We start from the raw sequence: 27,490 nt of genomic DNA, 5'->3' as shown, positions 1-27,490 counted from the left end.
CGGAGCCGAGTTACTATGGCAGCGCGACGCCGAGAGGACCGGAAGGCGACGTAAGGCTACTTCCGCTTGCGCGGCGGCAGCACTTCCGGGTTAGAAGGCTGGCTGCGACGGTCCTGAGGGGTAGGTTGGAGGGCATGGGAGTTGGCGGGGTCCTGGTGGCCGAGCGCCAGCTGGCGACCGTGATGACCCCGTTATCCTGGGACGCGCGGGGGCGCAGGGCGGCCGGCGTCGCTTACTCCTGGCCTCGCCACCCGGAACTGAGGCGGACGGCGTGGGAGGCCCGAAGTCCGCCTCACCTCGCCGCCCGGAGGTGGCGGGGACTGCGAACGGCGCGTGCTCGATGGGGGAGCTGTTGGCCCCGTCGGTCGGATAAGTTTCGAGCCCTGGGGAGCCGTTCGCGAGCGAGGGGACCAGGCCCGCCTGAGGGCCGCGGGTTCTGCGCGGGGAAGCCGGGTGCACCCAGGGGCCCGGGACGCTGGAGAAAGGGGCCCCCGTGCCTGGCCCAGTTAAAGGGAGGAGGGCGGCGCGGAGGAAGAGCGGTCTTTGCCGGGCCCGGGAGGAGTCGGAGCATGGTGTGTTGTGGGAACTGAGGGACGGCGGCGTCCGACACCCAGCCCAGGTGAGAGGTGGATTGCTGGGCCGACGGGGCGGATCATGACCAATCCTAGAGCCTTGTGGTCGCGGAGCCGTAAAAAGTTTTTAGCAGGTAATGACTATATATTTGAAAGGTCATCCTTGTAACTGAAAGCTTGATCCCTGTCCCCAATGCCAATCAATGGCAATTTAATAATGAGGACATGGTTTTGAGAAAAAGGAAAAAGAAGGTTTATTGCTTTGCTAGCAAAGGAGAAACACCTGGGACTCCTGTCCCAGAGGTTGTGACTCTCCAGATCCAGAGGGACAGGGAGGTTTTAAAGGGACTTGTCAAGATTTACATTTCAGGTGCTCTGGTAGGGGGTCCCAGGGCTTCCTGATGGCACATTAGGATTCACTTGTTGATTTGGGAGGTATTCACTTTCCGCATCCTCAGCAGGCATCTCCTTCCTGTAGTGGGTGTGTTCACGGGCAAGATTATGATTCTGAGACGGCAGAAGAGGGTTGGGATCCAGCGTACACATGGCTGGAAATGGCCTTTGTCAGGAGAAGGGATGCTTTGTTGCAGCAAGAGAAGGGGAGAGGAGGAAGCAGGGATGTTGGGTTTGGAGGGTGAAGTATTTCTTTTCTAAATTGTATGAGTGTGAAGTTGGAGGCAAGTTTGCTGCAAGTGAGAGAGAAGAATGGCATTTAAAACTTTGTTGAAGTGAAGGAACTTTGAAATATTTCAAGAACAGTGTAAAGAGGGGCTGGGATTGTGGCTCGGGGTAGAGTGCTTGCCTAGCATGGGTGAGGCACCGGGTTCAATCCCCCGGCACCATATAAAACTTAAAAAAAAAAAACAAAAAAAAACAATAAAATAAAGGTATTGTGTCCATCTACAACTAAAAAAAATTTTTAAAAAAGAGTGAATGAAGTGCCTGGAGCAAGGCTATCCAAAGTAGTACAATACAAGCCATATATGTCATTGACAATTTGCTAGTAAACACATTAAAAGTTATCAAAGCAACAAGTAGAATTAGGAGTGTATTTCACCTAACCCAATACCCAAATTCTGATCTCAATATTAAGTGAGCATATAAAAATTTTTATTTTTTTTAAAGGGAGAGAGAGAGAATTTTTTTTTTTTTTTTTTTTTTTTTTTAAAGAGAGAGTGAGAGACAGAGGGGGATAGAGAGAGAGAGAGAGAGAGAATTTTAACATTTATTTATTTTTTTCTTAGTTCTTGGCGGACACAACATCTTTGTTGGTATGTGGTGCTGCTGAGGATCGAACCCGGGCCGCACGCATGCTAGGCGAGCGCGCTACCGCTTGAGCCACATCCCCAGCCCCCGAGAATTTTTTTTTTTAATATTTATTTTTTAGTTTTTGGCGGACAAAACATCTTTGTATGTGGTGCTGAGGATCGAACCTGGGCCGCACGCATGCCAGGTGAGCCCACTACTACTTGAGCCACATCCCCAGCCCATATAAAAATTATTAATGAGATATTTTACCTTCTTGTTCTGAATCTTGAAATGCAACGTGTATTTTAAAATAAGTGCAGTTTGGCCTGGCCACATTTCAAGAGCTCAGAAGCCTCATGTGGCTACTAGCTACCCTCTAGGGCACATAGATGTAGAGAAACAGTTGGATTTTTGAGCAGTGTTCAAGTCCCATCTGTAGTCAGGAACCAACTATTTGCAGCGGTTCCCTTCTGTCTAGTTGTGAGGTTTTTTTCCTTCAGCCATTCTGAGCAGGTTAAGGGCAGCCAAAAAGAAGGCACTGATTTATTCAAGAAGACATTCATTGAGCCAGGTGGGCGTGGTGGCTGGTGGCTCAGGAGGCTGAGGAGTTCAAAGCCAGCCTCAGCAACTTAGGCCCTAAGCAACTTAATGAGACTTGTCTCTAAGTAAAAATTAAAAAGCCTCAGTAGTTAAGGCCTTCAGGGCTCAATTTCCCTTACCTTACCTTGAGCTCCTCCCAAGAGCCAGGTACTCTGCTAGATGCTGGGGCTGTACAGGTGCATAAGACAAAACCTGCTAGACCCTATCTGAGTAGGGAGTCAACACAGTACTCATTTTTGCTATAGCTGAGTCCTCAGAGAGGTCATAGACCCCTTGTCTTTCTGGAGGGTGGTTCCCAGCTTGCTTGACAACTGGGAGGAGGCCACCAGACCTCTAAGGGCTGTTAGGGGAGGAGCCGCTTCAGAAAGCACTCTTAAGTCTGAATTCAAATCAAAAAAGATCTTTATTTACCTGGCCAGGGACTGTCACCCAGCATAGAGACTAAAAAAGTTCTGTGAGAGGACAGCAGGTTCCTGGTCCATCCAAGAAGAATATAAGGACAAAAACCACAACTCAGTGGCTTGCTTATCACCATGTAAGCTAGCCAGTTACAGAAATTAAAACAATAAGTGGGACCTAAGGGCTGTAGGCAGGACTGGAGTTTTCCAGTCAGCAAGCAAGTGATAAACAGAAGCTAAAAAAAAGCATTAGCCACAGTCCTGGGTTCAAGCAAGTGCTAGACAGTCACATCCTGAATTTGGGCAGGAGTTGGCAGGGCGAGAATCTACTTCAAAGTCATGTAGACCCACAAGGGCAAATCCAGGAAGTAGCGCACCATGACCACTGCTGCATCCTGAGTAGGGTACAATTTGTGGGGTACAAAGTATAGAAAGACAATTTTTATAAGAAAACAGTTTTCATTTCAGTTTGCTCTTATAATAGTTTTTTTTAGAACGCGGCAAAATGGAGTCTTAAGCCTGCCTATGACAGTTCTTGCTTTATAATTATCTCACTTATCAAAATCTTATAATCTATATTCTTTACTAATCCATAACCTATAACTTACTCTTATTGATTGTATTTATCAGTTCACACCACAACAGTGCTTGCATGGGAGATAAGGTCCAGGGGCCAAGGGACTTGCCTTGAAGTGTTAAGTGCAGATGTTCTTTCATATCCTTTTCTTTCAGCAGCCCTGTTCTCTCAGCTGCCATTTATTCCCCAAGATAAATTACGTGCCTTCTGCAGAAAACACATAGCCTTCAGGCTTGAGGCCATGAGGGTCTGTCGTTTAGTGACAGCAGTGGCTGCAGATCAGAATACTTGGGTGCTCAGGAGGGGGAATGCAAGGAGATTCTTTTGATTTATGAACCACATAGATGAATTACCTAGTCAAAAACAAATAAAATCTAAAATTGTGAACTTAGAACTAATAAAGAGCGAGAAGTATGTGACATTTACAAATTTTTATTTTATTTTATTTTATTTTTTTTGAATGTTTTTTTTTTTTTAAAGATAGATTGAGAGAGAGGAGAGAGAGAATTTTTAATATTTATTTTTTAGTTCTCGGTGGACACAACATCTTTGTTGGTATGTGGTGCTGAGGATCGAACCCGGGCCGCACGCATGCCAGGCGAGCGCGCTACCGCTTGAGCCACATCCCCAGCCCCAAATTTTTATTTTTTAATCATTCTCTTTGGTAAGATAAGTTTCTTACTATATTTAAATTCTAAAATGTGTGTGCTTTTTTTTTTTTTTTTTAAGAGAGAGTGAGAGAGGAGAGAGAGAGAATTTTTTTTAATATTTATTTTTTAGTTCTCGGCGGACACAACATCTTTGTTGGTATGTGGTGCTGAGGATCGAACCCGGGCCGCATGCATGCCAGGCGAGCGTGCTACCACTTGAGCCACATCCCCAGCCCCAAAATGTGTGTGCTTTATGTATTCGTATTACCCTTACAGCCTTATGCAAATTTATTCTAGCACATTGCAGGATTTTCACTCTTTGTTGGACACTAAAATTACAACTAGGCTAAATGCTACCAAAGAGAAGCACAGTTTTTTTGTGAAAGATACCATTTGGTGAGTGGGCCAAGCCCACTTTGTTGAAGAAGTGACCTTAAAGCTGTGCTGTGAGGGATGGCAGGAGGCCAGAGAGTGGGAGTCAGCAGAGGTCACCCAGGAGACCCAAGGACATATTTAAAGGACCATAACAAGGCATATGTGGCAGGAGCACAGCTGGACAGGTCAGAGATGAGACTGTGAGGAGCAGGGACCTGAGTGTGCGGAGTGCTCTCCTTTACATCATAAAGGCAATGGGACTGGACAATTGGTTGCAGTAAGCCTCCTCTGCATTTTTAATAATATATATAATTTACAATTATGGTTCCAGGCTTCTTGTTTGTCATATAGTTTCATTTTGCCAGATCCCCCCACCCACGCTAATGTTTAAAATCCAAAAAATTGCTGGGCAGGATAATCCTGATTACAGGGTAATCACCTGTAATCCCAGTGACTCTGAGGCTGAGGCAAGAGGATCACAAGTTCAACCAGCCTCCATAACTTAACAAGTCCCTAAGCAACTTAGGAAGACCCTGTATCAAAATTTTAAAAAAGAGCTGGGGATGTAGCTTAGCAGTAAAGTACCCCTGGGTTAAATCCCCAGTACCAAAATAAAATAAAATGCAAATACATTTAAAAATTAAAGTTGTTTTCACATTTCCCTGTAGGAATAAAATGGAAGGAGAGTCAAACAGATTTGAGATTCATACTCCAGTTTTTGACAAGAAGAACAAAAAGTACTTTGCATATAAGGAAAGACCCCAGAAACATGCCCATGAAAGTTTCAGAATCTCCTCTCTGGAAGGTGACCAGCTTCAAATAACTAAGAGTAAGAAGAAAAAAGATTTCCAGCTTCTAATTTCTTCTCCTTTGAAAAAACCAGAAATCTGTGATCAGACTGAAAAGGCTACTTCTACAAACAAGAAGAAGAAAAAGAGGAGAAAGAGTGCTCTGGGGGTAGACCCGGAAACAGGGGTTGCTTATGTCCTCGTGGATAAAGAAAACATTGAGAACACGCCCAAGAACTTGGGGAGAGACGTGGATGTCGTCTATGTAGATATCAGCAGAGAGCAAAACTCAGCAGAAGGGTGTGTGGTGGGTGAGCACACGGCCACTGAGTCTCCTAAAGGTGGGCCAGAGGAGCCGTGGAGCGGAGCCAGGGGGAGAAAGAGTCGGAGCCAGCCGGGGGGAGTTGCAGCACCCCAGGGCCCTCAAGGGAGCATTGTCCTGCCCCAGCCGGAGTCACGGGCGCAGCCACCCTTGTTTTCTCTGAGCCTTGAAGGGGAAATCTCAGAACCACCAATGTCCACTGGTAAAAAGAAGTCTAAGAAAAAAAAGAGGAAAAGGTCCAGCGTGCAGGAGTGGGAAGCCTCAGCGGAGCCTGGGGATCTAGCTCACCATCCCTCTGAAGAACCTCAGATGGCCATTGAAGCAGAGGCTGGAGAAGGCAGTGACACACTAAAGAGGGTGAGAAGGTCCAGTGCTGTGAAGAAGGCCAAGAGGAGGAGACATGTCTCCGCGGAAAGCCCTGTGGAGTCTGGTGGTTCTTCAGCACTGGATGAAAACTCTGGGAACACGCGCTCTGGTTCACTGGAGGGCGAAAGCACCATGATGGAAGAAAGGGTAACAGTCCGGTCCCTAGAGGGGAGAGCCCAGGCCGCGCAGGGGGAGAAGCAGGTGCCAGAGGCGCAGAGGTAGGTGAGAGTGGCTGCCTTGTGCTGTGTGCGTGAGGCCTCTTCCTTCAGCACAGGGTAGTAAGTGGCAGGTGTCACAGGCGCTTTCACATGCAGAATAATGCACATATTTAGTTGAGCACACTTGGCAGGTGGCTTAATATTTTCATGTCTAAAGTAAAGCAGTTAAACTAGATTTCAGTAAGAGCTATTTTGAATCCTAAAACTCTATAAGTTGAAAAGATACTTAAGATCCCAAAATGCATCCATAAAAAGGAAGAAGGATTTGATATGTTATACTTCACATTCTATAGAACAGCCAAAAAAAAAAAATCTTGGTTTAATATTGTCACTACATGTTAATTTAGTGAAACCATTATTTATGTAAATACCATTTAAGTATGCTATATGATGGATGAAGATAAAGAGGTGTTTTAAAGACCACTTTATCTCATAGTCCCTCAGGACCTATTTTCTCCCCATTTTAACTCAGTGACTTTCTCACTCCTGTTCTGGCTTAAAATATTTCCACATGAAAGTTATGAGGAGGGCATGTCAGGTGGCGTTGATGAGAGTCATGGGCCCACTCGTGTCCTCTGTCCTCGTGTGAGGAAAGTTTCCACACAGACCCACCCTACCCTTTTCCCAAACTGATACCCAGATCAGTTTCCAGACCACTGATTGCGAGGCAGGAGTGTGCCGGAGTGTGGCTCTTAGCTCACCTCAGTTGTGAGTTTCTGGAAGCTGTTCTCCCTTCCCTCCGGTGGTGCCAGTCTGAGAGGGTCGCTGATGTGACCAAGCATACTAAGGGCAGATGGTTTGGGGAGGACTTAGGGTACCTATATAGAAAATAAATCAGAGGAGAAAATGATGCCCTAACTATCTGGAGTAAAAACAACTCTGACTATGCCAACCGGGATCACTGACCTAACCATTTGATAACATCGTGTTATAAAGCTCAGCTCGTTGGGAGGGTCTGGAAGAACTGTTTTTTCAATTCTGATTCTTAGTGGAAGTAAAAGAGGGTTTTGCTGATGAGAGTTAATATCTAAAATCAAAAAAAGATGAGAAATTGTAGTATAAACAGTATTTGGTAGAATTAGGGCTTCACATTACTTCCTAGGCCACCTTGGACACATATCCATGTAAATCAAGTTACTTTGAGAATCATGAGCTGAATCAACTCCAAGGTCCTGTCTAATTTGAACTCTGGTAGACTGAGGGTCATTTAGGAAAGCAGTTGACTGGCCGTCAGGGCAAGCAGTAGTCAGTGTTTAACCCGGTTTCCCTCTTAGGTTAAACCCTGCAGTTGAGGAAGAGCATGGCTTGGCATTGCCTGGGGATTCCACGGCAAGATGTTTATCTGAAGAGCAGAGAGAGTCTGGTGACTCAGATGTGGACTTGGATTCCGCTGTGAGGCAGCTCCAGGAGTTCATTCCTGACATAAAGGACAGGGCTGCCACTACCATCAAGCGGATGTACCGTGACGACTTGGGACGGTTTAAAGAATTTAAAGCTCAGGGTGAGGTTGTGGCCCCTAGTGGAGGTTGGATTTTCCTGGGTGGTGTCGTGAATGATTCAGGTTGACAGATTCACAGAAAAAACATCCTTTAGCCCCTTGGGCTCTCTCCTCCCAGAGTTGTTTTCTGAGCCGTGGAATGTTGAAATGAAGGGCCTGCGTTTTCCTCCTTGCCCCACTTCTAGTGTAGGACACAAGGGAGATAACAAAATTAAAATATTGGCAGCTTAATTCAACTGAGATGAGGTGTAATTTCTTTCCCTAAAATGGTAATTTGAGGATGAGCTGGTTGTGGTGGGCATGGACTCCAGCAGGCAGAACCTGCTCTCCTTGGTTCAGTGCTTGGTGTAGGCTGTGTTCTGCAAATGAGCACTATTTCCTGCATGTCTACCAGGGGAGGCCCAATAGCACTGATCAGTGAAGAAAGTAAAACAAGTTTATCAGTTTGAAGAGACATAGAAATAGACAAACTACATGTGCACACCATTTATAGAGTAGTTTCTAAGGATCCTTTTTATTGATTTTGATCCTTTTTATTGACATTATCTTAAAATTTTTTAAAAATATTTTTTTAGTTATACATGGACATGTGTGGTGCTGAGGATCGAACCCAGGGTCTCTCACGTGTGAGGCAAGCGCTGTACCACTGAGCCACAACCCCAGTCCCATCTTGAAATTTTTTGAGTTACGTATTTCATAAAAAGTATTCTTAGACTGAGTGCAATTATACAGACCTTATTCCCAGTGACTTGGGAGGCTGAGGCAGAAGGATTGCAATCTCAAAGCCAGCCTCAGCAACTTAGCAAGGCCCTAAGCAATTTAGTGAGACCGTGTCTCAAAATATAAAGGGTGGGGATATGGCTCAGTGGTAAAGTGCCCCTGGGTTCAATCCCTGGTACCAAAGAAAAGTATTTTTAGAATAAATTTGAGAACAAAAAGATAATCTTTGGATTTCCAGCACATAAAAAAGGAAGAAAAGAAAGAAAGACAAATATACTATGTAGCAGTCAATGAGTGCTTTGCTTGGTGAACAGGAAGAGGGTGTGATGTCTGCTGCCCTTCCCCAGAGTGCATGCACTGGACACCTCTGACACTTTCCTGCCGGCCTAGGCAGAGCACCACCCTCCATGTGGGGAGGGAAGGGACTTTTTTAAACTTTTCACTTAATGCTATCTGGATTTTTAATGAATATATGTTATTTTTAGAAGATTGATGAAGTAGGAAAGTTGACTGGGATGAGCAGGGAGGACCTTGGAGAAAATCTGAAGGAAGGGAGGGGTTCTTAAGGTGGGGTCTGGGATGAAGGGCAAGGGCACCAGCCCAGCTGCTCCTCACAGGTGGGCCTGGTGCTCTAAGAGCCAGGGGTTTGCTTTTGTTCTTACTGACAAAACCTACTCTCTCTCCCTTTCCCCTCGTCAATCCTAGGTATTGCTATTAGATTTGGCAAATTTTCTGCAAAGGAAAATAAGCAGATAGAGAAAAATGTGCAAGAATTTCTGTCTCTGACAGGAATTGAAAATGCAGACAAGCTGCTATACACAGACAGATACCCAGAGGAGAAGTCTGCCATTACTGAATTGAAAAGAAAGCATGCGTTTAGGGTGCACATTGGTGAGTTCAGAAGTGCTTACCCTGACCCTCCAGTTTTCCCGTCCCCTGCCTGCAGTACGCGTTAATTGCTCCTGTGGTGAATAGCATTCTTACCGCCAGTCAGAACTTTTGGGGATTTGGAACGTGTCCATGTCTCCCAGCTGCAGTGCTTTTATGAATTTTGTGAAAAATAAAGTGAAACCAGGAACAGTGGCAGATGCCTGTAATCCCAACAATCCTGGAGGCTGAGGCTGGAGGATCATAAGTTTGAGACCTTCCTCAGCAACTTAGTCCATAAGCAATTTAGTGAGACCCTGTCTCAAAATAAAAAGGGCTAGGGATGTGGCTCTGTGGTAAAGTGCCTCTGGGTTCAATCTATGGTATCAAAAAAAAAAAAAATTAAGTGATCACTTTTGGTCTTTCCTACTTGGCAATATTTGTGGCTTTTGGTGTCTTGTCCCATTCTTGTTACTCTGCATGTGCTGCACAAAGCCCAAAGCCCATGCCTACATGCACCTTGGTCTCCTGCAGTTCTAGAGGTGGGCGGTGTGTTTGGGGCTGTGGGAGGTTAGGAGGCCATGCAGTAAAGGAGCCAAGGGAAGAAAATCTGTCTGGAGGGTCGGGGTCATGTCTTCTAGAGAGGGAAAGTGAGAAAAATGTAGTTTCATCTTATGGAGAACTGTTGATGTGTGTCCCGTGCCTTAGGGTGTTTCTTTTTTTAATTCAAATGATGTTAAAAATACTTTGCCTTCTATGGGTCTTTTCCGTGAACTGAGTAGACCAGAATCTGGAGTCTCCAGTGCTTTAGCATCCAGTTTGCAAAGCTCTCCAGGGCAGCAATGATGGCAGGCGTCTGCTCCCCAGGCCAGCTCTGCAGGACCAGCACGGGGCTGAGGATAGTTAGTGCAGCTACAGAGGGAGGCTGTCCTGGGTCCCTGCTGCAGTTGTGACTATTTCACTCCAGCCTTTTCAGGCCCCTCTGACTCTTGTTTCTTCTGACTGTAGGTAAGGGCATTGCTCGGCCCTGGAAACTCGTATACTATCGAGCAAAGAAGATGTTCGATGTCAATAATTACAAAGGCAGGTAAGAAAAATGTCTTAATTCAAGCCAGAACTTTTTTCTCTAGAGAAAAAGTTCTTTGCTGACATTACAAGTCAAATATCCTTAGCACTAGATGGAAAACAAAAGTCACGAGGAACTTTACATATGACACTGGATTGGATATTTTTCAATTTGTCTTCAAGGTCCTTTAAGTTTCCACCTCTTTAATAACCCTTTTGTAACCTTTGCCTGATTCTCGGCATTCCTTTGTGTTTGGTTTAGCACTCAACAAGCCCTTCCTCTCTCACGCCACCCCTGCTCTCTCCTCTGTGTCATAAGTGCCTGTGGACTTCAGCGCTCCCCACATGATGCACCCGCCTGCCTTTTAGCACAATTCTTTGGATTTGAAGGTGGAAGTAAAAATGAACATTAGATCATTTATATGCAATTCTGGGGTTTCTACATAGAGCGCTTAATGTGGTTCTTACTCTCAACTTTCGGTGAGGAAAGTTTCCACATGCAGACCCACCCTACCCTTTTCCCAAACCCCAAGATTAGACAGTGTGAGTAGAGCTTTAGGAAAATTCACTGAAGACGGTGTCTTAAATGGCACTTAAAAGCATGCCTTTGGCAAGTCTGTGGTGGCAGCAAGGGTAACCTGTTTTTGCTTGCAACATAAGTGCGAGAATAAACTTTGGAATAGTAATATTCTTGTTATTGTAATGATTTAAGAAGTTAATTTGTTTGTGCCACATGATTTGTGTTGGGGTGGTCACTACCTTAGAGTATTTCTTTAACTGAAGGGTTCCTCACTGAAAGGAACCAGGAAGTCAAAGACCAAGGCTTTAGGCTTAGAATTTAGGCTCAGGTGTTCAAAGTCAGCACATCTCTTTCCCTGTTGTACACTTATCCTTCCTAGTTCCCTTGTGCTGTTGCTGCAAGCATCTTTAAGTTGCTGTTTTATCTCAGGAAGACCCTGACTTCCTTGAGGGGGAAGTACTAGGAGGTTTTGTTTCATACCATTATTCTTTTTTTGTGTGTGTACTGGGGATTGAACTCTGGTGCCTTTGACCACAAAGCCACATCCCCAGTCCTATCTTGTATTTTATTTAGAAACAGGGTCTCACTGAGTTGCTTAGTACCTCGCTTTTGCTGAGGCTGGCTTTGAACTACTGATCCTCTTGCCTCAACCTCCTGAGCCACTGGGCTTATAGGTATGCATCACCACACCCAGTACACCATTCTTCTTCTTCTTTTTTTTTTTTTAATGTATTTTTTTTTTAGTTGTAGTTGGACACAGTACCTCTATTTTTGTTTGTTTATTTTTACGTGACACTGAGGATCTAACCCAAGGCCCTTCGCGTGCAAGGCGCAACCCCAGCCCCACCATTATTCTTAATAATGAAGAGTGTAGAGTCCCTGTAGAGTCCCAGTGGTCTGCATTGACAATGACTTTCTGAAAGCCTTAGGATGTTATTGTGCTGAAGGAGTTCTGGATTGCTATTATCAAGAATTAGTATTTTCCTAGAACTTCTTTTATTTGCCTAAGCAGTAACATAATCTGGGTTCCTCTACCCATACTGAGGGATAGGAATCTTAGTCTATTAAAATGATTGCTTTATTTCACTTAAAATATTTAAGGTATTTCAATCTCAATGTACTTTTAATTTTATAGTGCTTTTTTTGGTAATTGTTTTTTTCGTGGGGTTGGTACATTTTAAATCTTTAAAAAGATACATATTTGTGTTCAGCCATTGGCTTCATGTTTACTGAATATCTGTTGTTTCTCAGGCATTGTGGATACCATAGAGGACATGACCAGCAGGGTCCTTGTCCTTGTAGAACTTCCATTCCAGAGCTGGGCCATCCACAACATGACCACCAGCTTTGGGTGGCTATTGGACACTTGAAACCTAGTGGGTCCATATTGTGGTGTGCTGCAAGAGTCAAGGAAACACTGGCTGTGGGAGGCCGGATATGAAGGGAAGAATGTAAAATAGCTCAGTGTTTTTTGATACGAATTACATAATGAAATGATAGCATTCTTCATGGGGTTAAAGAGAATGTATTCTTCAGTTAATTTCATTAATACTCCATGAAAGTGAATCCCTGTGAGGCTAACATATTTCTGTCAGGCAGCCATGGTCTAGAGGAAGCCACACCAGCAAGCGAGAGCCCGTGATGTGTAATTGCATGTCATGACCAGAGCTGGGGAGGGGACCAAGGCAGCCCTCTCTGAGGGGCACCTTTGTGGGTCAGCGGACTGCCTCCACCACAGGTACAGAGGCTGGGAGGTGAAAATGGACAGAGAAGTTATTTGCTCTGCTGAGATCCTGAGATGCAGGGATAGGAGCGGGGATCGTCAGGCCTGGATGTGGGCTTCTGGCGCCCTGCATTTGGCTCTTTCCATGCTGGCAGCATGCTGCAGTGATTACCATTTTTAGGAACATTCTTCTTCTCTCAGGTATAGCCAAGGAGATACGGAGAAGTTGAAGGCATACCATTCCCTCCACGGGAACGACTGGAAAAAGATTGGAGCCATGGTGGCCCGAAGCAGCCTCTCGGTTGCCCTGAAGTTCTCCCAGATCAGCAGTCGTAAGTGACTCATTTCATGGTGAAGGAGCCACAACTGAGCCAGCTCCCAGAGGTTGCTGCTGGCTGGCCTCTAAGAGCACTCTTTATTTTAGGGTCATTTTCTCTGCTCATTCATTTCACTTTTTTATGCATTCAGTGAACCTGTGCTACCTTTACTACACTGGTTTTGACTACATCTGAGTTTAGTGAGAATATAACTTTCACAGAGGCTGGATGGGGAGCTGGGTGGAGGAGCCTGTGGGAGGGAAGCGCGCGCTCGGTGGCCTGTTGGCAGGGAGGAAAAGCACTGCTGTCTCCTGTCAGTTTTACTCTTCATTTAGAGAAAGTTCCTTTAGTTATGTTCTTCCCGTTAAAACATCCCAGATTGCTCTGAGAAAGCGGGCCTCAGGTGGGGTGTATTGAACACAGAGTCCGTGTTCTGGCCACTCAAGTAGTGTGATGCAGCCAGTCCTTTCAGTTTCCAAGAAGAAAAGCAAAAATCTGGAATTTTTAAAATATTTTGGGCCAGGTGCGGTGGCCACGCCCGTAGTCCCAGCAGCTCAGGAGGCTGAGGCAGGAGGATCACAAGTTCAAAGCCAGCCTCAGCAATGGTGAGGCGCTAAGCAACTCAGTGAGACTCTGTCTCTAAATAAAATACAAAATAGGGCTGGGGATGTTGCTCAGTGGTTGGGTTCCCCTGAGTTCAGTCCCCGGTACCAAAAAAAATTTTTTTGTGAATTCTAAGTATCTTTTTTTCTCCCTTTGGAAATCTCTTTATTTCCAAATATTTATCCAAATTATTATTGTGGAGCAGGAGGGGGTAACACTGTGGGAGCCAAACTGAAGCCCTGTGCAGGCTGTGGGCTGATGCTAACTCTAATGCTCTGACACCTGCCTATCCACAGGGAATAAGCTCCTCTGATGCTTCTTGACATCTGCACAGGAGGATGGCCTTAGGGCGACTCTGGGACCTCTTGTCAAGTGCTGGGTGGGCATCACAGTGACCACCAATATCACAGGAGGAGCTGAGGAGGGAGGTGTGTGCATGACAAGAGAGTCGTTGGACTCTTTCCTAGCACATGCTTGGGAGCCTCACAGTGTGGCGTAGTAGATGTTGCTCTTGGAAACAGGAAGAACAACTTCATTGAAGTTGAATGAAATCGTTGTTTAAAGAAAGGACTTTTTTCCCAGCACTGGGGCAGAACCCAGGGCCTTATGCACACTGCAAGTTCTGTACCACTGAGCTACACTGGCAGCCTGGGATGTCTGTTTAATAATTTCTGGCTTTGGTTCTGAAAAAGAATCATGGCCAAATACTAAAGCTTAATAATTTTATTTAAATTGGCATGTAATTTGGGCTGGGATTGTGGCTCAGTGGTAGAGTGCCTCAGGTAGAGTGCTTGCCTAGCACGTGTGGGGGCCCTGGGTTCGATCCTCAGTACCACATAAAAATAAATAAATAAAGGTATTGTGTCCAATTACAACTAAAACTTAAAAAAAAAAAAATTGGCATGTAATTTGATTTTTTTTTTTTAATACTTTCTTAGTTGCTGATAGGCCTTTATTTCATTTATTTACTATGTGGTGCTGAGAATTGAACCCAGTGCCTCCCACATTCTAGGCAAGTGCTCTACCACTGAGCCACAACCCCAGCCCCAATTTGATGGTTTTAAGTTTGTAATTTGATGTCCATTATCTTCTGACAAGTGCCTGACTTTTTCATGTTTTGGGTTGTTTTTGAAAGCACGTAGATTAGCAGCTATAAGACCATCCTTTTATGTCTACAGAAAGAAATCACGGTGCTTGGAATAAGACGGAAACACAGAGGCTCATCAAGGCTGTTGAAGAGGTGATTTTAAAGAAAATGTCTCCCCAGGAGATGGAAGAGATGGATTCACAGCTCCAAGAGAATCCTGAAGGTCGCCTGTCAATCGTCCGGGAAAAACTCTACAAGGGCATATCCTGGGTGGAAGTGGAAGCTAAAGTGGAAACCAGAAATTGGATGCAGTGCAAAAGTAAGTGGTAAGTTTACAACTTCTAATACAAACTTCAACAAGACTCTCCTGTGTTGCTCACTGGTTTAGGGCGGAGAGGTGACGCTGCTAAGAACGCCCATGGACACTCATAGGTCAGAAGTGAACTTCTGCGGCCCAATGCCCCAACTGCTCCAGTGTCAACATCTGAATTAAATGAGCACCTGATTTGCCCTGACTCAAAGATAGGTGCAAGCTGCTGGCTTGAGGAGTGTTCCATGCTGGAACAAATGGCTTCTTTACCCAGGACTTAAGCCTTTTTAATAATGAAATGGACTTCTGATTTTTGACTCTGACTTTATTTCGTTTATAAAACTAGAGAGCATTTTTTTTTTAAGAGAGAGAGAGAGAGAGAATTTTAATATTTATTTTTTAGTTTTCAGCGGACACAACATCTTTGTTTGTATGTGGTGCTGAGGATCGAACCCGGGCTACAGGCATGCCAGGCGAGCGCGCTACCACTTGAGCCACATCCCCAGCCCACAGAGAACATTTTTTTTTAAATGGTAGGAAACTCGGGTTTAGAAGAGAAGTCCTGAGAATGGTGGTCATTGATTGTGGCTTTGCCTTTTTAGCTTTGCTCTCTGTGGCTTTTCTGTTCTCACCTGCAGTGAGCCAGTGGCACCCTTTGCTGGTCAGTCACTCAGAGGCTCAGTCCTGATCTGGCTGCAGCCGCAGCCCCATATTTGTTGGTTTTCATGGGAGACTACACTTAGGGAAACTCCAGAGAACAGAATGTTGGGAGCATGTGACATGGAGGGAGCAGAGCCCTTCTGCCCAAGCTGCAGCAGGAGGTGACAGCTGAGCATTTCAAGGGGAGTGATCAAGGCTGGTGCCCTTCAGAATCAACACATTTAAGACAGACAAAAGTGTTTGTAATTTTAAAATGGAAAACTTTGCATGCTGAACATATGTCTACCTCAAGTAATGCTGAAGTGGCCGCAGGTGATACTTTTCAAACCTGTGAACAACAGACTGTTGGAGAGATCAGTGTCGGTCATCTACGTGGGTGTCTAGCATCTCCTTTATCAAGAATGTGATCTGAAGAGCTAACAGTCTGTCCATCAGATTGTACCAAATTTCATTCTTCAAGATTAGTGTTTTTTTAAGTGTTTAGTTGGGTGAGCACTGTCACTCAGAGCTTTACTGACCCTAGAAGGCTCATTACTTCTCTTACCACTTTTCTAAATGTGCTCTGCTTGGTGTTCCAGACACTGGGAATGGTAACAAGGACAGTGTCCACCTGCTGTATAAACAAAGGTGAATTGAGTTTATTTATTTATTTCTAGTTGTTGTTTAGACCTTTATTTATTTACATATGGTGCTGATAATCAAACCCAGTGCCTCACACATGCCAGGCAAGTGCGCTACTGCTGAGCCCCAGCCCTAGCCCGTGAATTGAGTTTAAAGAGCACCTTTAATAGGCTTAGCACCTGTTAATAGGATTATTTTTTTCCCTCCCTTTTTAAAACTTTCATTATGAAAATTTTATAATTTGTGTACCTGTAGAATTTCCCATCCATCATTCAAATTTAAGAAATCAATAACTTTCTATCATTTTACGGATTCCTTCCCACTTTTTTCTTTTTTTTTTTCTTCAAATAGGTATGTTCTTGATGATGGTAAATGAGTTGAACATTAAAAAGTCATCGAAATGTTAGAAATAAAAAAGAAATTTTTATTCCTTTTCACACAGGACGGAAATTCTGACCAAGAGGATGACTAATGGTGGTTTTGTGTATCGTGGAGTGAATGCGCTGCAGGCCAAAATCAACCTTATTGAAAGGTACAGGGACAGAACTTGGTGCTATTTTAATGGGTTTTATCTCTAGCCAGAGTGGCCGTTGACATAGCAGAGATTGCCGTGTCATTGCTAAGGGTTAGGTACAAGCTCTGGCACTTTCTACAGGTACTGTGGGTGGAACAAATTCATTCTGCTTGTTTCCCTTAAATGAGGCTGAAGATGAGAAGTTCCCTGCCTCCTGCTGTCCTTGGGAGGGTTGGGTGGAGACATGTGCATGGAGCACTCTGTGCACTCCTTCACTGGTTATTTCAGTCTTCAGAGCTTTCCCTATGGATGGGAGTTATTTCTGTCCATTGGAAAATGTGAATAGAAAATTCAGACAGAGCCCTGCTGCTCTGCTTGTGGCTTGGTCTCTTAGAGTCTTCCCAGGAGCGTTCCAAGGGCAGAGGAGATGTGGCCTGGGCTTGTATTGACCAACTAACAGCACAGAGTGGAGAGCTTGGCTCTGGGCGCCCTGTCAGCCCTTCTGCTTGGTTCACTGGGGTGCCTCCTTGTTCTCAATACTCGCCTGCCTAGTTACATGGCCACCTTTCTTCCCTTGCCAGAGAGACAGACAGCATAGACGAGCAGGTCAGGTCAGACAGGCCGGGGCCAGTGCTGGCACACCTGTTAGTTGTGAAGCCTTGAGCAAGTGGCCTGTCAATCCCCTTTCCTTGAGTCCAGAATGGGCCTTGTCCCCCGACCTCATCACAGATGTCAAGGGTCACTCTAAGTGACGATGCACAGAAAGGTCTTCACACCATGGCTGTCATGCTGTGAGTGCTGAGCACAGATGCTCAGTCACTGACTTGCCTGGTGGCCTGGCCTTGGATGGGGCAAACACCCCAGCTGCCTCCAGCCCTTGACATCCTGGGGTTCCATGAAGATGTGCTTTGTCCTGATTTTTGCTTGAGATTTTCATTGTTCTTTCTTACAGGTTATATGAAATAAATGTGGAAGACGCCAATGAAATAGATTGGGAAGATCTTGCTAGTGCCATAGGGTAAGACCATTTGTTAAATACTAAGTTAACTTACAAACTAGAGATGACTCAGAATTTAAAAAGTGGGTCTGAAATTCATACTGCATATGGAATTATGTGTAAATGATACTTAAAATTAATCCAGTTTGCAAGAAAACCAATTTGATATAACTCAGAGTAAATAATAAATTTTAGAAGCAGATAATTAAAGGCACTGAGTTGTTAGCTAGGTAAGCTTTCATTTCACTAAATAGCATTAATTGGACGTTTTTTGTTTTCTGTGTGTTTGTGCACTTGAGGGCTGTGGCTCGTCATACCCAAAGTGCTCTGAGATTAGACTTCAGGTAGAGCATGATACTGTGACCCCCGCCTACTTAGTTGAGTGTTCAAGTGAAAAATATGTAGACTGGGCGTGGTGGCATACACCTGTAATCCCAGCAGTTCAGGAGGCTGAGGCAGGAGGATCTCGAGTTCAAAGTTAGCCTCAGCAATAGTGAGGCACTAAGTAACTCACTGAGAGCCTTTCTCTATTAAAACACAAAAATTGGGTTGGAGATGTGACTCCGTGGTTGAGTGTCCCCGGAGTTCAATCCCTGGTTATACCCCACCTCCCCCCCCCAAAAAAAAAATATGGTTGTAACTAGGAAAGTGTCAGCATGCTGTCCACTGATCATGGCAGGCGAGGCGGCAGAGACAGATTGTGCACACTCTGCCTTGGAGACCAAGGGGTTCTGGCGTGTGCTCCTTTTCAGTCTCTTTACTGGAAAATTAAGGCCCATTTGCTCTTCTTCTACCAGGATGAGCAGCTATGTGCTATGCGTTTTCCTGGCCTCAAGATGGAGCATTGAACAAGATAGTTGCTTTCCCTGGCAGAGCTTCTGTTCTGTTGATAGAGATATTTTTGTATACTAAGGGATTGACTTAAAAACCCTCAACAAACTATGCTAACAGCAGTGATGGCACTAACGGAGTCTACTTTCTGACCCCGTATTGCATACGAGACACAAGACTCGAGTGAGTTAGGACTCCAGGGCTCACCTCTCCTATAACAAGACTGTAAGCAAGTAAGCTAGTTTCAGACAGCTTGGGTCCTAACAAAATAATAAAGTAGGGTAGAAGAGACCTGGGGAGGGAGTCATGACATAGGATGGTTAGAAGACCTCTCCAGGTGGTCACAAAGGGCGACACATAAACCAGATGGGAGTAGAAGAGTGTCCTAGGCAGAGGGGAGCAATGTGAAAGTCAGGGGAGGCGGGCAGGGCTGGCACATCAGAGGGACAAAGGATAGCCAGGGTGTGTGACGGCAGCGGTTGAGCCAGGCTGCCCTGCATCACAGGTTGCTGAGACATGAGTGTCATGAGTGCCATGACAACATGGCATTGTCTGCAGACATGGCAGGGGTTACGGTTCTCCCTGTGTGCCTAGGCTGGAGCTTTGTGACCCTCGTGGCGTTCTGACTTGGGTTCTCAGCCCAGCTTGCACATTGAGCTCATTGGGGAGCTTTTTGGGAATGTTGATGCCACAGCCAGGCAGTCCAGGAGTGTTGGTCTGGGGTGGAGCCTGGGTGTCCTCTGTTTTCCACGCTCCCCGATGGTTATAATGTCCTGCCATTGCTCTTGGTCTAATGAATTAATGTGGTTCTGGGACTGTGTTCTAGTTAGGATTTTTTTTAGAGGCATATGAGAATGCAAATACAGAATTGAATATTACACCCACACCCAAAAGGAAGAAGGACTTGGGTTTATTGTGTGAGATTTACAATATTTTAAAGAAAAGGAAATAGGTTACATAGTCCATAACTGGAGAGGCTGCCAGGAGGGGAAACAGTGAAGGGTGGCCCCAGTCCCATGGAAACCCACACCCATGCCCCTCCTGGGCATCCTACACTAGGTGCCTGCTACAGAACAGGAGCACTGTTCCGATTTTTCCTCTTTCTGAACAAGAGTCATAGAGGTTGTCTTTTCAAAGAACCAGCTCTGAGCTGCCCACCCTCTGCTGGTTGTTTTGGCGTCTGCTCTGCTCTTTATTGTATTTTTCCTTCAGCTCTCTTTGAGTTAATAGTTTGCTTTGTTTTTCCACTTTTTAAGATGGGTGTTTGGCTTCTTTTAAATTTTTCTTCCTTTCTGCTGTAATTCAAAGCCATATGTTTTCCTCTACGTACTATTTTACCAGCATTGTAGTTTTTTTTTTTTTTTTTTACCCCCTGGAACTTTTTGTCAGAGAAAGTTTAGACAAATACAAAATAAATGGCCCTTTGCTTCTGTCACCCCCTTCAGTAGCTGAAGCCATCCTTGCTAAGCCTCCGTGTTTACCCCCTCTGGACATTGTTAATATGTGGCAGATTTGATGTGCTCTATGGCCTCAGTGCCATTGAAAATTCTAATTTTTCCTTTTGAGTGAATCTATTTGGAATCGAGTAATTCCATTTCTAGAAATATATTCTACAGAATAAATTCACACAAAATTGAAATGGCTTCTGTGCAGAACAATGTAGTGTATAGTGTTTTTCTAGAATAGCCTGACTGTCCGCTGATAGTGTCCTGGGTGGGTGGGTAGATGGCTCTGGTGCGGTGAGATACTGTGTAGCTCAGTAGAGAATGAGAAAGCCTTTAGGTGGCAGTAGAGAGCTTCAAGATATATTCTTGGTGACAAACTGCGTGGAGCATTGGTGGGTACATGCATGTTACATAAACACATGTGTATTCAGGAACTTTGGGGCTAGGGATATAGCTCAATTGGTAAAGTGCTTGCCTCACGTGCACAAGCCCTGGGTTTAATCCCCAACACCACAAAAAAAAAAAAAAGAACTCTGTGTACTGTGGATCAGCAAATCTGATCAGCCGTCCCACCTCCACCCCCACTAAAGACACTAAAGGTAAATGAAATGTGCTCAAAGTCTCTTAAAACTTCCCAGCTCTCTTTGAGTCAATATTTTGCTTTGTTTTTCCACTTTTTAAAATGGATGCTTGGCTCCTTTTAAATTTTTCTTCCTTTTTGGGCGTGGTGCACACGCCTATCATCCCATGGCTCAGAAGGCTGAGGCAGAAGGATCAAGAGTTAAAAGCCAGGGCTGGGGATGTGGCTCAACTGGTAGCACTCTCGCTTGGCGTGCGTGCGGCCCGGGTTCGATCCTCAGCACCACATACCAACAAAGATGTTGTGTCCGCCGAGAACTAAAAAATAAATATTAAAAATAAAATTCTCTCTCTCTCTTAAAAAAAAAAAAAAAAAAAAGAGTTAAAAGCCAGTCTCAGCAAATTAGTGAGAGAGTAACTTAGGAAGACCCTGTCTTAAAATACTAAAAAGACTGGAGGTGTGATCCAATGGGTTCAATTCCCAGTACAAAAAAAAAAAAAAATCCAGATAGTTTAGTTAAGTGATTTTTACTTTAAAAAAAAATATTAGATTTGGTTGTTTCTGTCCTGCTTATTATTAGTTGAAATATAGTGTAAATTGAAAATCTAAACACCGTAGGCTTTTTTGTTTGTTTGTTTGTTGGTTTGTTTAGTTCTGCACATAAAAAATATATAAATCCACCTTGGAATTGTGACAAATGTACCTGTCTGAAGGGTGGTAACCAGGGTGTAGATCTGGAGTAGACTACTCAGCACAAGTCCTAGCACCCACCTTCGTTAGCTGTGCCTCAATTTCCTCACCTCCAAAGTGAGAGGGAGAAGAGGGAGAGGAGCAGCTCCAGTTCAGAGTATTTCGAGGATTGTTGGTGCTGTGTGAGGCCATTGGCAGCCAGCCCCAGGCAAGCTCCGCGTGGGTTAGCCACCACACCGCGTTTCCCTGGTGACTTCCTGCTTCAGCTGAACAGAGCCATCTGAAGAGCTGCTACTGTTTGGTGCTACTGATTGAACCCAGGGCCTTCCACACTAAGCATGCGTTCCGTGCCTGAGCTGCACCCAGCTGCTTTGTTGTTTTTGGTCCAAATGAGCAATAACTTCATATGTGTCTCATTTCTTTCTTTCTTTATTATTGTAATTTTATTAATGATGCATAAAAAGTTAATGGACAGGGCTGGGGATGTGGCTCAGCGGTAGCACGCTTGCCTGGTATGCGTGCGGCCCGGGTTCGATTCTCAGTACCACATACAAAAAAGATGTTGTGTCCACCGATAACTAAAAAATAAAATATTAAAAAAAAATTAATTGTCTGGGTTGAGGCTAGGGCACCCATATATTTAAAAAAAAAAAAAAAGTTAATGGACAAGCATCATCAACTTGACTGTCGTAAATTATCCTGTAGAAAAAGTATTTTCCGGGGCTGGGATGTGGCTCAAGCGGTAGCGCGCTCGCCTAGCATGCGTGCGGCCCGGGTTCGATCCTCAGCAGCACCACATACCAACAAAGATGTTGTGTCCGCCGAGAACTAAGAAAAAATAAATAAATGTTAAAATTCTCTCTCTCTCTCTCTCTCTCTGTCCCCCTCTCTCACTCTCTCTTAAAAAAAAAAAAAAAAGAAAGAAAAAGTATTTTCCAACTTACCAAGATTGTTCATAAGCTGGTTAAAAATGTCATCTTAGGGGTCTGGGGTTGTGACTCAGTGGCAGAGTGCTTGCCTTGCACATATGAGGCACTGGGTTCGATCCTTAGCACCACATAAAATAAATAAACAAAATAGAGAGATCATATACATGTATATCTAAAAACAAGATTTTTAAAAAATGTCATCTTGGACCCAAGTTTATATAATAAATAAATCTAACTTTTACAATCAGCCATTTTATCTTCAAAAAACAAGCAAGCAAACAGTGTCACATTTCTTCAGCTTTTAAAACACTTGCCCAAGCTGCTTGCGGGAATAGAAGCACAGGGCTGACAAAGAAATATGAGAAAAAAAATTTCTGTGAAGTTGTCCGTTAATGCTTTTTGACAGGCAGGATTTATACTGCTGTATCAAAATGTGTAATAGAAATGAGACATATAGGGCTGGGGATGTGGCTCAAGCCACACATTTATACATGTGATGATTTCAGGTTCCAGGTAAGAAAACTAGGTGTGTCTATAGCCCCCACCTGAATAAATGTGTTTACTACACAAGTATTGAAATGGTAAGTTTTAACTGACATTTTCTTTTTTTTCTTTCTAAAGCGATGTGCCTCCATCTTATGTTCAAACTAAGTTTTATAAGTTGAAGGCGGCCTGTGTTCCCTTTTGGCAGAGAAAGACGTTTCCAGGTCAGTACTTTGAACATGGGTGGCTCAGAGCCCAGTCATGTGGGCAGGTGATGTGATTCCTGGAACCTCAGCTTCACCAGGTGTAAAATGGTGAATATTGGCAATCATATCCTCATCTAGCAGGAGTTTCAAAAGGACCAAGTGAGGGGATGCACCATGTTATGTGGTTATCATGGTGCTTGGTACTTGGTGACCACTCAGTAACTGTGTCCTGCTGGTGCTTCTGTCACACACACTTGTGCACACATGTGCACATGGCACGTGTGTACGTGTGCAGACAGCATAGCCCACACACTTCCCCGTGTACTCACACCACACGACATGCTGTTCCAGAAAGAATGGAAGGTGCCTGGTTCCACAGGGAGTTTAGCTGTGGGGCTCCCACACTCAGATCCATCGGGACTCTGTGGGGCACTAGTTAGAAACATAGATTCTCTGAACAGAGTGCACAATCTGGGTTTCCCTGTAACATGCTCCAGGGAGGTATGCTATAGCCTTCCCAGCAGTGGTGCTCTGCCTGGAGCCACAGTTGGGGTAACCTTGGACTCTGGAGCGTGTGCTGAGGCACTGCTCTGCATTCAGCTCACGCCACTTCCCAAGTTGCACCCCCATTAGCTCCATGGCCTTGGGCAAGCTGCTCTTTCTGCCTTAGTTTTCTCACTGGGAAACTGGGTTAAAAATAGGGCCTAACTCATAGGGTTTGTTCAAGGTCTGGGCGAGAGAAAATGAGTAACCTGTGGTGATAAGATCGGTGCATTATTGTATCCCATGTTCTTTGATGTAAGAGGTTTTGTGCAGGTGAATAATTTCAAGGTTAAATTTGTGTTCTGCAGAGATCATCGACTACCTTTACAAGACTAGTCTACCTGTGCTTAAAGAAAAGTTAAAAAAGAAGATGGTGAGAAAAGGGACCAGAATCCAGACTCCCACAGCACCGAAGCAGGTTTTCCTATTTAGAGATATCTTTCATTCTGAAGACGATAGTGAAGGAGAAGACACAGAAGAACAAAGTTAAGCAGAGGTTACCATTTCTTTTCCTTTTTTGTTAATTTGTCTTAGTTTGTACACATGTTAACATGTTAGCTTTCCATTACTCTAACAAAATACCTGAGACAGTCGGCTTGTAAAGAGAAAAGGTCTGTTCTGGCTCAACAGTTTTGGAGGCTGCGCTCCGTGATCAGTTGGTCCTGTTGCCTTGGTCTGTAGTGAGGCAGCACAGCATGGTTGGAGTGCACGGCAGAGCAGAAGTGGTCACCTCGTGGCCAGGAAGCAAAAGAGGAGGAGGAGAGGAGGGAGGCCCCACCCTGGAGACCTTGCACCAGGCCCCTCATCTTAAAGGTCCTGCCACTTCCCACCAACAGCACCCCGGGAACCAAGCTTTTAGCACGTATGGGGGGGCCATCCCTGAGCTATTTGAATAGCCTCTACTCAGCCTTGAAGCCAAGGAGATTTTGGTTTGGCATTAAAAGTCATTTTGAGGCTTCTCCCACTTATGGATTACACAAAGCACGTGGTGAGCTCCGTCTTCACTGGGCTAGAGAGGCTGTTCTTTAGCTCCGGGCTTGGGCATTACCTACTGGGCTTGGACAGCCCCCCTCCTACCTTATTTGGCAAAAGAACATTCCATTGAAATCCTTTGCAGCCCCCTTGTATAAATAAAGCAAAAGTGGGCTCTTCTCTCTCTCCTCCTACTGTGGAGGCAGGACCCCTGAGGTTGCAGAGCCATCCCGCCCTCGCTCTTTGAAAATTATTTTCTGTGCTGGGTAGTTTTTCGCTATATTTCTCAGCTAGCTTTCCTCACACCAAGGGAAACTCAAAAATTATATAGTCCGTGCAGGCCAGGATGTGGGCCAGTAACCCGTGCACCTTTGAGGGACATTTGGCATCCAAACTATAGCACTTAGTAAAGTTCTTTTTGGCAGTGATGTTTACAATGGCCGGAGCAGGTGATGGCATCTATTGTGGAGCATGAGAAACTTACTAACATTCCTATGAAAGTGCTGTTGTGTGGAGAGGAGCACGCCCATGGGGCTGCAGAGCAGTAGAGGGGAGGGCACACCTGTGGTGCTGGTTGTGTGGGTGCACGGCACACTCAGCACCGAGACACATGCCACTCTGCACTCTGTTTCTCCAGGGCTCAGGTGCAGTTCGTTCCTGGTGCAGAAAGGCGAGAGGTGGATGTGTGGATCTTCTCTTCCTCCAACTGGTGTGTGTCACTGCTTGCACACCCCGTCTGCCTGGACTCTAGTGTCTGTGAATGGTACTCCTCATATCAGCTGTCCTCTGAAAGCTGGTTACTGCGTTCATGTGGTGTCCAGCTGAACAAAAAGAGGAGCAGCAGTTTCTTCTGTCGTTGTTTGAAAGCCTGGCTCTGAGGCTTGTCGGAAGCCTCAGGACAACTCCTGCTGGGTTTTCAAGGGTAATTTTAGCGGCAGGCTTTTCTGTCATTCAGGAAAGCAAAACAGAGAATTTGTTGGGCTTTAGGTTACAAAGGTTGTTAAATGGAATGAAGGAGTCAGCATGGGGTGGGGGGGCGTTGGATTATCCAGAGTTTGGGACTATACAGGTAGCTGTTGTAGCCCCTGCATGGGGCACTGATGCCTCTTTGCCTCCCAGCACCTCCATGAACCCCTGGCTGTCCACTGCTGCTGCCCTCATGGCAGCCTGTGCACATGTCCCTTCGCCAACATGTACCTCTATAGGAACATGTGTCTCCACGCTATATAAGGGCTTCTGCCTCCTCCTGCCTTCTAGTCTCCGAGTGCCTTGTGTGGGCCGCCCCGTAGCAGAACCCTGCAACAAGGGCATCTGGGCCACCTGTACAGGAGAAGAAAGTGGCTAAACGTGGGCCGTCAGTGCCGAGTGTGGCTCCACTGTGTCCTCAGGGCTGAGTGGTTCACACAATACTTGTCAGGTAAGCACTGTGCCACTGAGCCACACCCCATCAGAATATGCAGAGAATTTGGGGTGTGTGTTGCTGGGGATCTAGCCCAGGGCCTGTGGATGCCAGACATGTGCTACAGCACTGTGTGCAGCACCCCTGACTGGTTACTAGGCTACAGTGCCCTGCCTGTGCCCAGACCTGCCACCTGGGGAGACGGAAGAGGGGTGAGAGTCTTATTCACCACTGTATCCCCAGCACCTGTCACAGTGTCATGCAAAAAATGGACACACAATAAATATAAACTAAATGAATATTGTCTTAGAATCTCTCCTGTGGTCAGCTCCTATCCCTAGACATGCCAGTCTCCATGCTGATGGGACAATAAATGCTGTATTCCTTTTGGAGGACAATTTGGTAAGACTCATCAGAGCCTGAAGAATGTACATGTTCTATGACCATCAATTTTTAAGAATTTGTCCTGTAATATTTGTAATAGGAAACTTGTTAAATTATGGTATATCCCTAGAATATTGCACAGTGTTTAGAAATGATAATAACAGGTTTGATTGATGTGAAATATTTCAGAAGAGTATATATATATATATATTTTCTCAATTTTGTAAAAGTAAAAAAATTAAGGAAATTGTGTATGTAGAAGCATTAAAGTGAATGAAATGAACCCAAGATGTTGATGTCAACACTGGTTCTCTCTGGGCAGCGGGATTGTGAGTTTGTAACACAGAACTCTTTGACGTGCTGGGGTTTGAGCCCAGGTCCTGGGACGTGCCTGACAAGTGCTCTCCCTGATTCACAGGCACAGTCCTAGTCTAGAACTCTTGACTGCATCTGCAGCAAGACAGACTCACACAGCCCTCTGTGTCTTGGACTCAGCATTAGTTCAGCTCCTCTGGTCTCCAGAGATGTGGTTCCCAGCTGATTCTCCACTGTCCCTCTGCAAAGTCTGTTTTATCTGAGTCCACACATACAGTCCCTCAGCCCCCAAGACAGGCTCTCATAGCCTCACTTCAGTCTTCCCTCCGTCAACCCAGAAGAGAAAAGAGATTGTCTTCCTCTTCCTGCTGAGGCCCTGGTGTTGTTCCGTGACCCACAGAGCACATGCCCGGCTGAGTGCTCACTGTAACCTGGAAGATGGGACTGGCTCCAGCCCGTGGGCCCAACTCAAGCTGCGATCTAGCTGAGTTGGTAAATCCCCCAGTGGAATGTCTCATGGGTTCTGTGAGCAGACAAACGGGTGAATGGACTTTGAGGAAGCGACCCACAACTGTGTGTGTGACAGTGGGTGATTACTTGAACTATAAATTTTACCCAGTGACTGTGTACTTTGTAAGTTTTACTTTGTAGTTTTTTTCTCACTTATCTCCCTGCCTCTAACCCTCAAAATGGGCATACAGAAGCAAACCATATGCATCTTACCTTTGTCAATCATCTGTTTTACATGTAAGAATCCAGGAACTTGCAAGGAAAAACAGGGGAGGCGGTATGTGTCGAGGGAAGTAGAGTAGGTTGCCTGGGGAAGCCATGAATATGTTTTGGGTGGTGCAGACCTTGCATTAGGGCACATTTGAGCAGACTCCCAGTCTTGTACAAGAGAATGTGCTGAAGAGGAAAGCCTGCTGGAGAGATGGATTCAGGGGCTCACTCCGTGAAAATCAGAGCTGACTTGGCAAGACTGAGGCCCCAGAGTGGGCAAGAGAGGGCGGGGGTGGGGGTGCAGTGAGAGGAAGGAAGGTGAGTAGACTTGGATAAAGACAGAAACCCACCCTTCCCACAGGAAGCAGCCTGGGATG

The 27,490-nt window shown here is 45.2% G+C and overlaps 1 protein-coding gene across 7 annotated transcripts; it reads left to right on the top strand.

Moving 5' to 3' along the window:
• Positions 1-23: 23 nt before the first annotated feature.
• On the top strand, positions 24-25,993 carry Ttf1 (transcription termination factor 1). Of its 7 annotated transcripts, none has more exons than XM_078048516.1 (13): positions 24-120; positions 5,089-6,114; positions 7,389-7,615; positions 9,038-9,223; positions 10,208-10,286; positions 12,709-12,839; positions 14,606-14,833; positions 16,063-16,111; positions 16,548-16,637; positions 17,572-17,637; positions 22,713-22,798; positions 23,632-23,819; positions 24,933-25,993. In XM_078048516.1, the coding sequence occupies exons 2-12, from the start codon at positions 5,096-5,098 to the stop codon at positions 23,811-23,813; spliced, it is 2,343 nt and encodes a 780-aa protein (XP_077904642.1). In that variant the 5' UTR covers positions 24-120; positions 5,089-5,095; the 3' UTR covers positions 23,814-23,819; positions 24,933-25,993. The 7 variants fall into 7 exon arrangements, 6 of the variants coding, with proteins under 6 accessions (XP_077904642.1, XP_077904646.1, XP_005321161.2 ...); XM_078048518.1 differs by lacking the exon at positions 24-120 and adding an exon at positions 127-619; XM_078048517.1 differs by lacking the exon at positions 24-120 and adding an exon at positions 127-706.
• The last annotated feature ends 1,497 nt before the right edge of the window (positions 25,994-27,490 follow it).

Source organism: Ictidomys tridecemlineatus, chromosome 4 (genome assembly GCF_052094955.1).
Source record: "Ictidomys tridecemlineatus isolate mIctTri1 chromosome 4, mIctTri1.hap1, whole genome shotgun sequence".
Lineage (NCBI taxonomy): Eukaryota > Metazoa > Chordata > Mammalia > Rodentia > Sciuridae > Ictidomys > Ictidomys tridecemlineatus.
The sequence above is the reverse complement of the archived record's forward strand: the minus strand, read 5'-3'. Positions and strand labels throughout refer to the sequence as shown.

What these genes read in the sequence shown, in the direction of transcription:
- Ttf1 (XM_078048516.1), top strand. Translation starts at nt 5,096, where the DNA reads ATGGAAGGAGAGTCAAACAGATTTGAGATTCATACTCCAGTTTTTGAC. An exon ending in CAGGTGCCAGAGGCGCAGAG is followed by an intron (nt 6,115 to 7,388) that starts GTAGGTGAGAGT and finishes TTTCCCTCTTAG; the next exon opens with GTTAAACCCTGCAGTTGAGG. An exon ending in TGCGTTTAGGGTGCACATTG is followed by an intron (nt 9,224 to 10,207) that starts GTGAGTTCAGAA and finishes TTCTGACTGTAG; the next exon opens with GTAAGGGCATTGCTCGGCCC.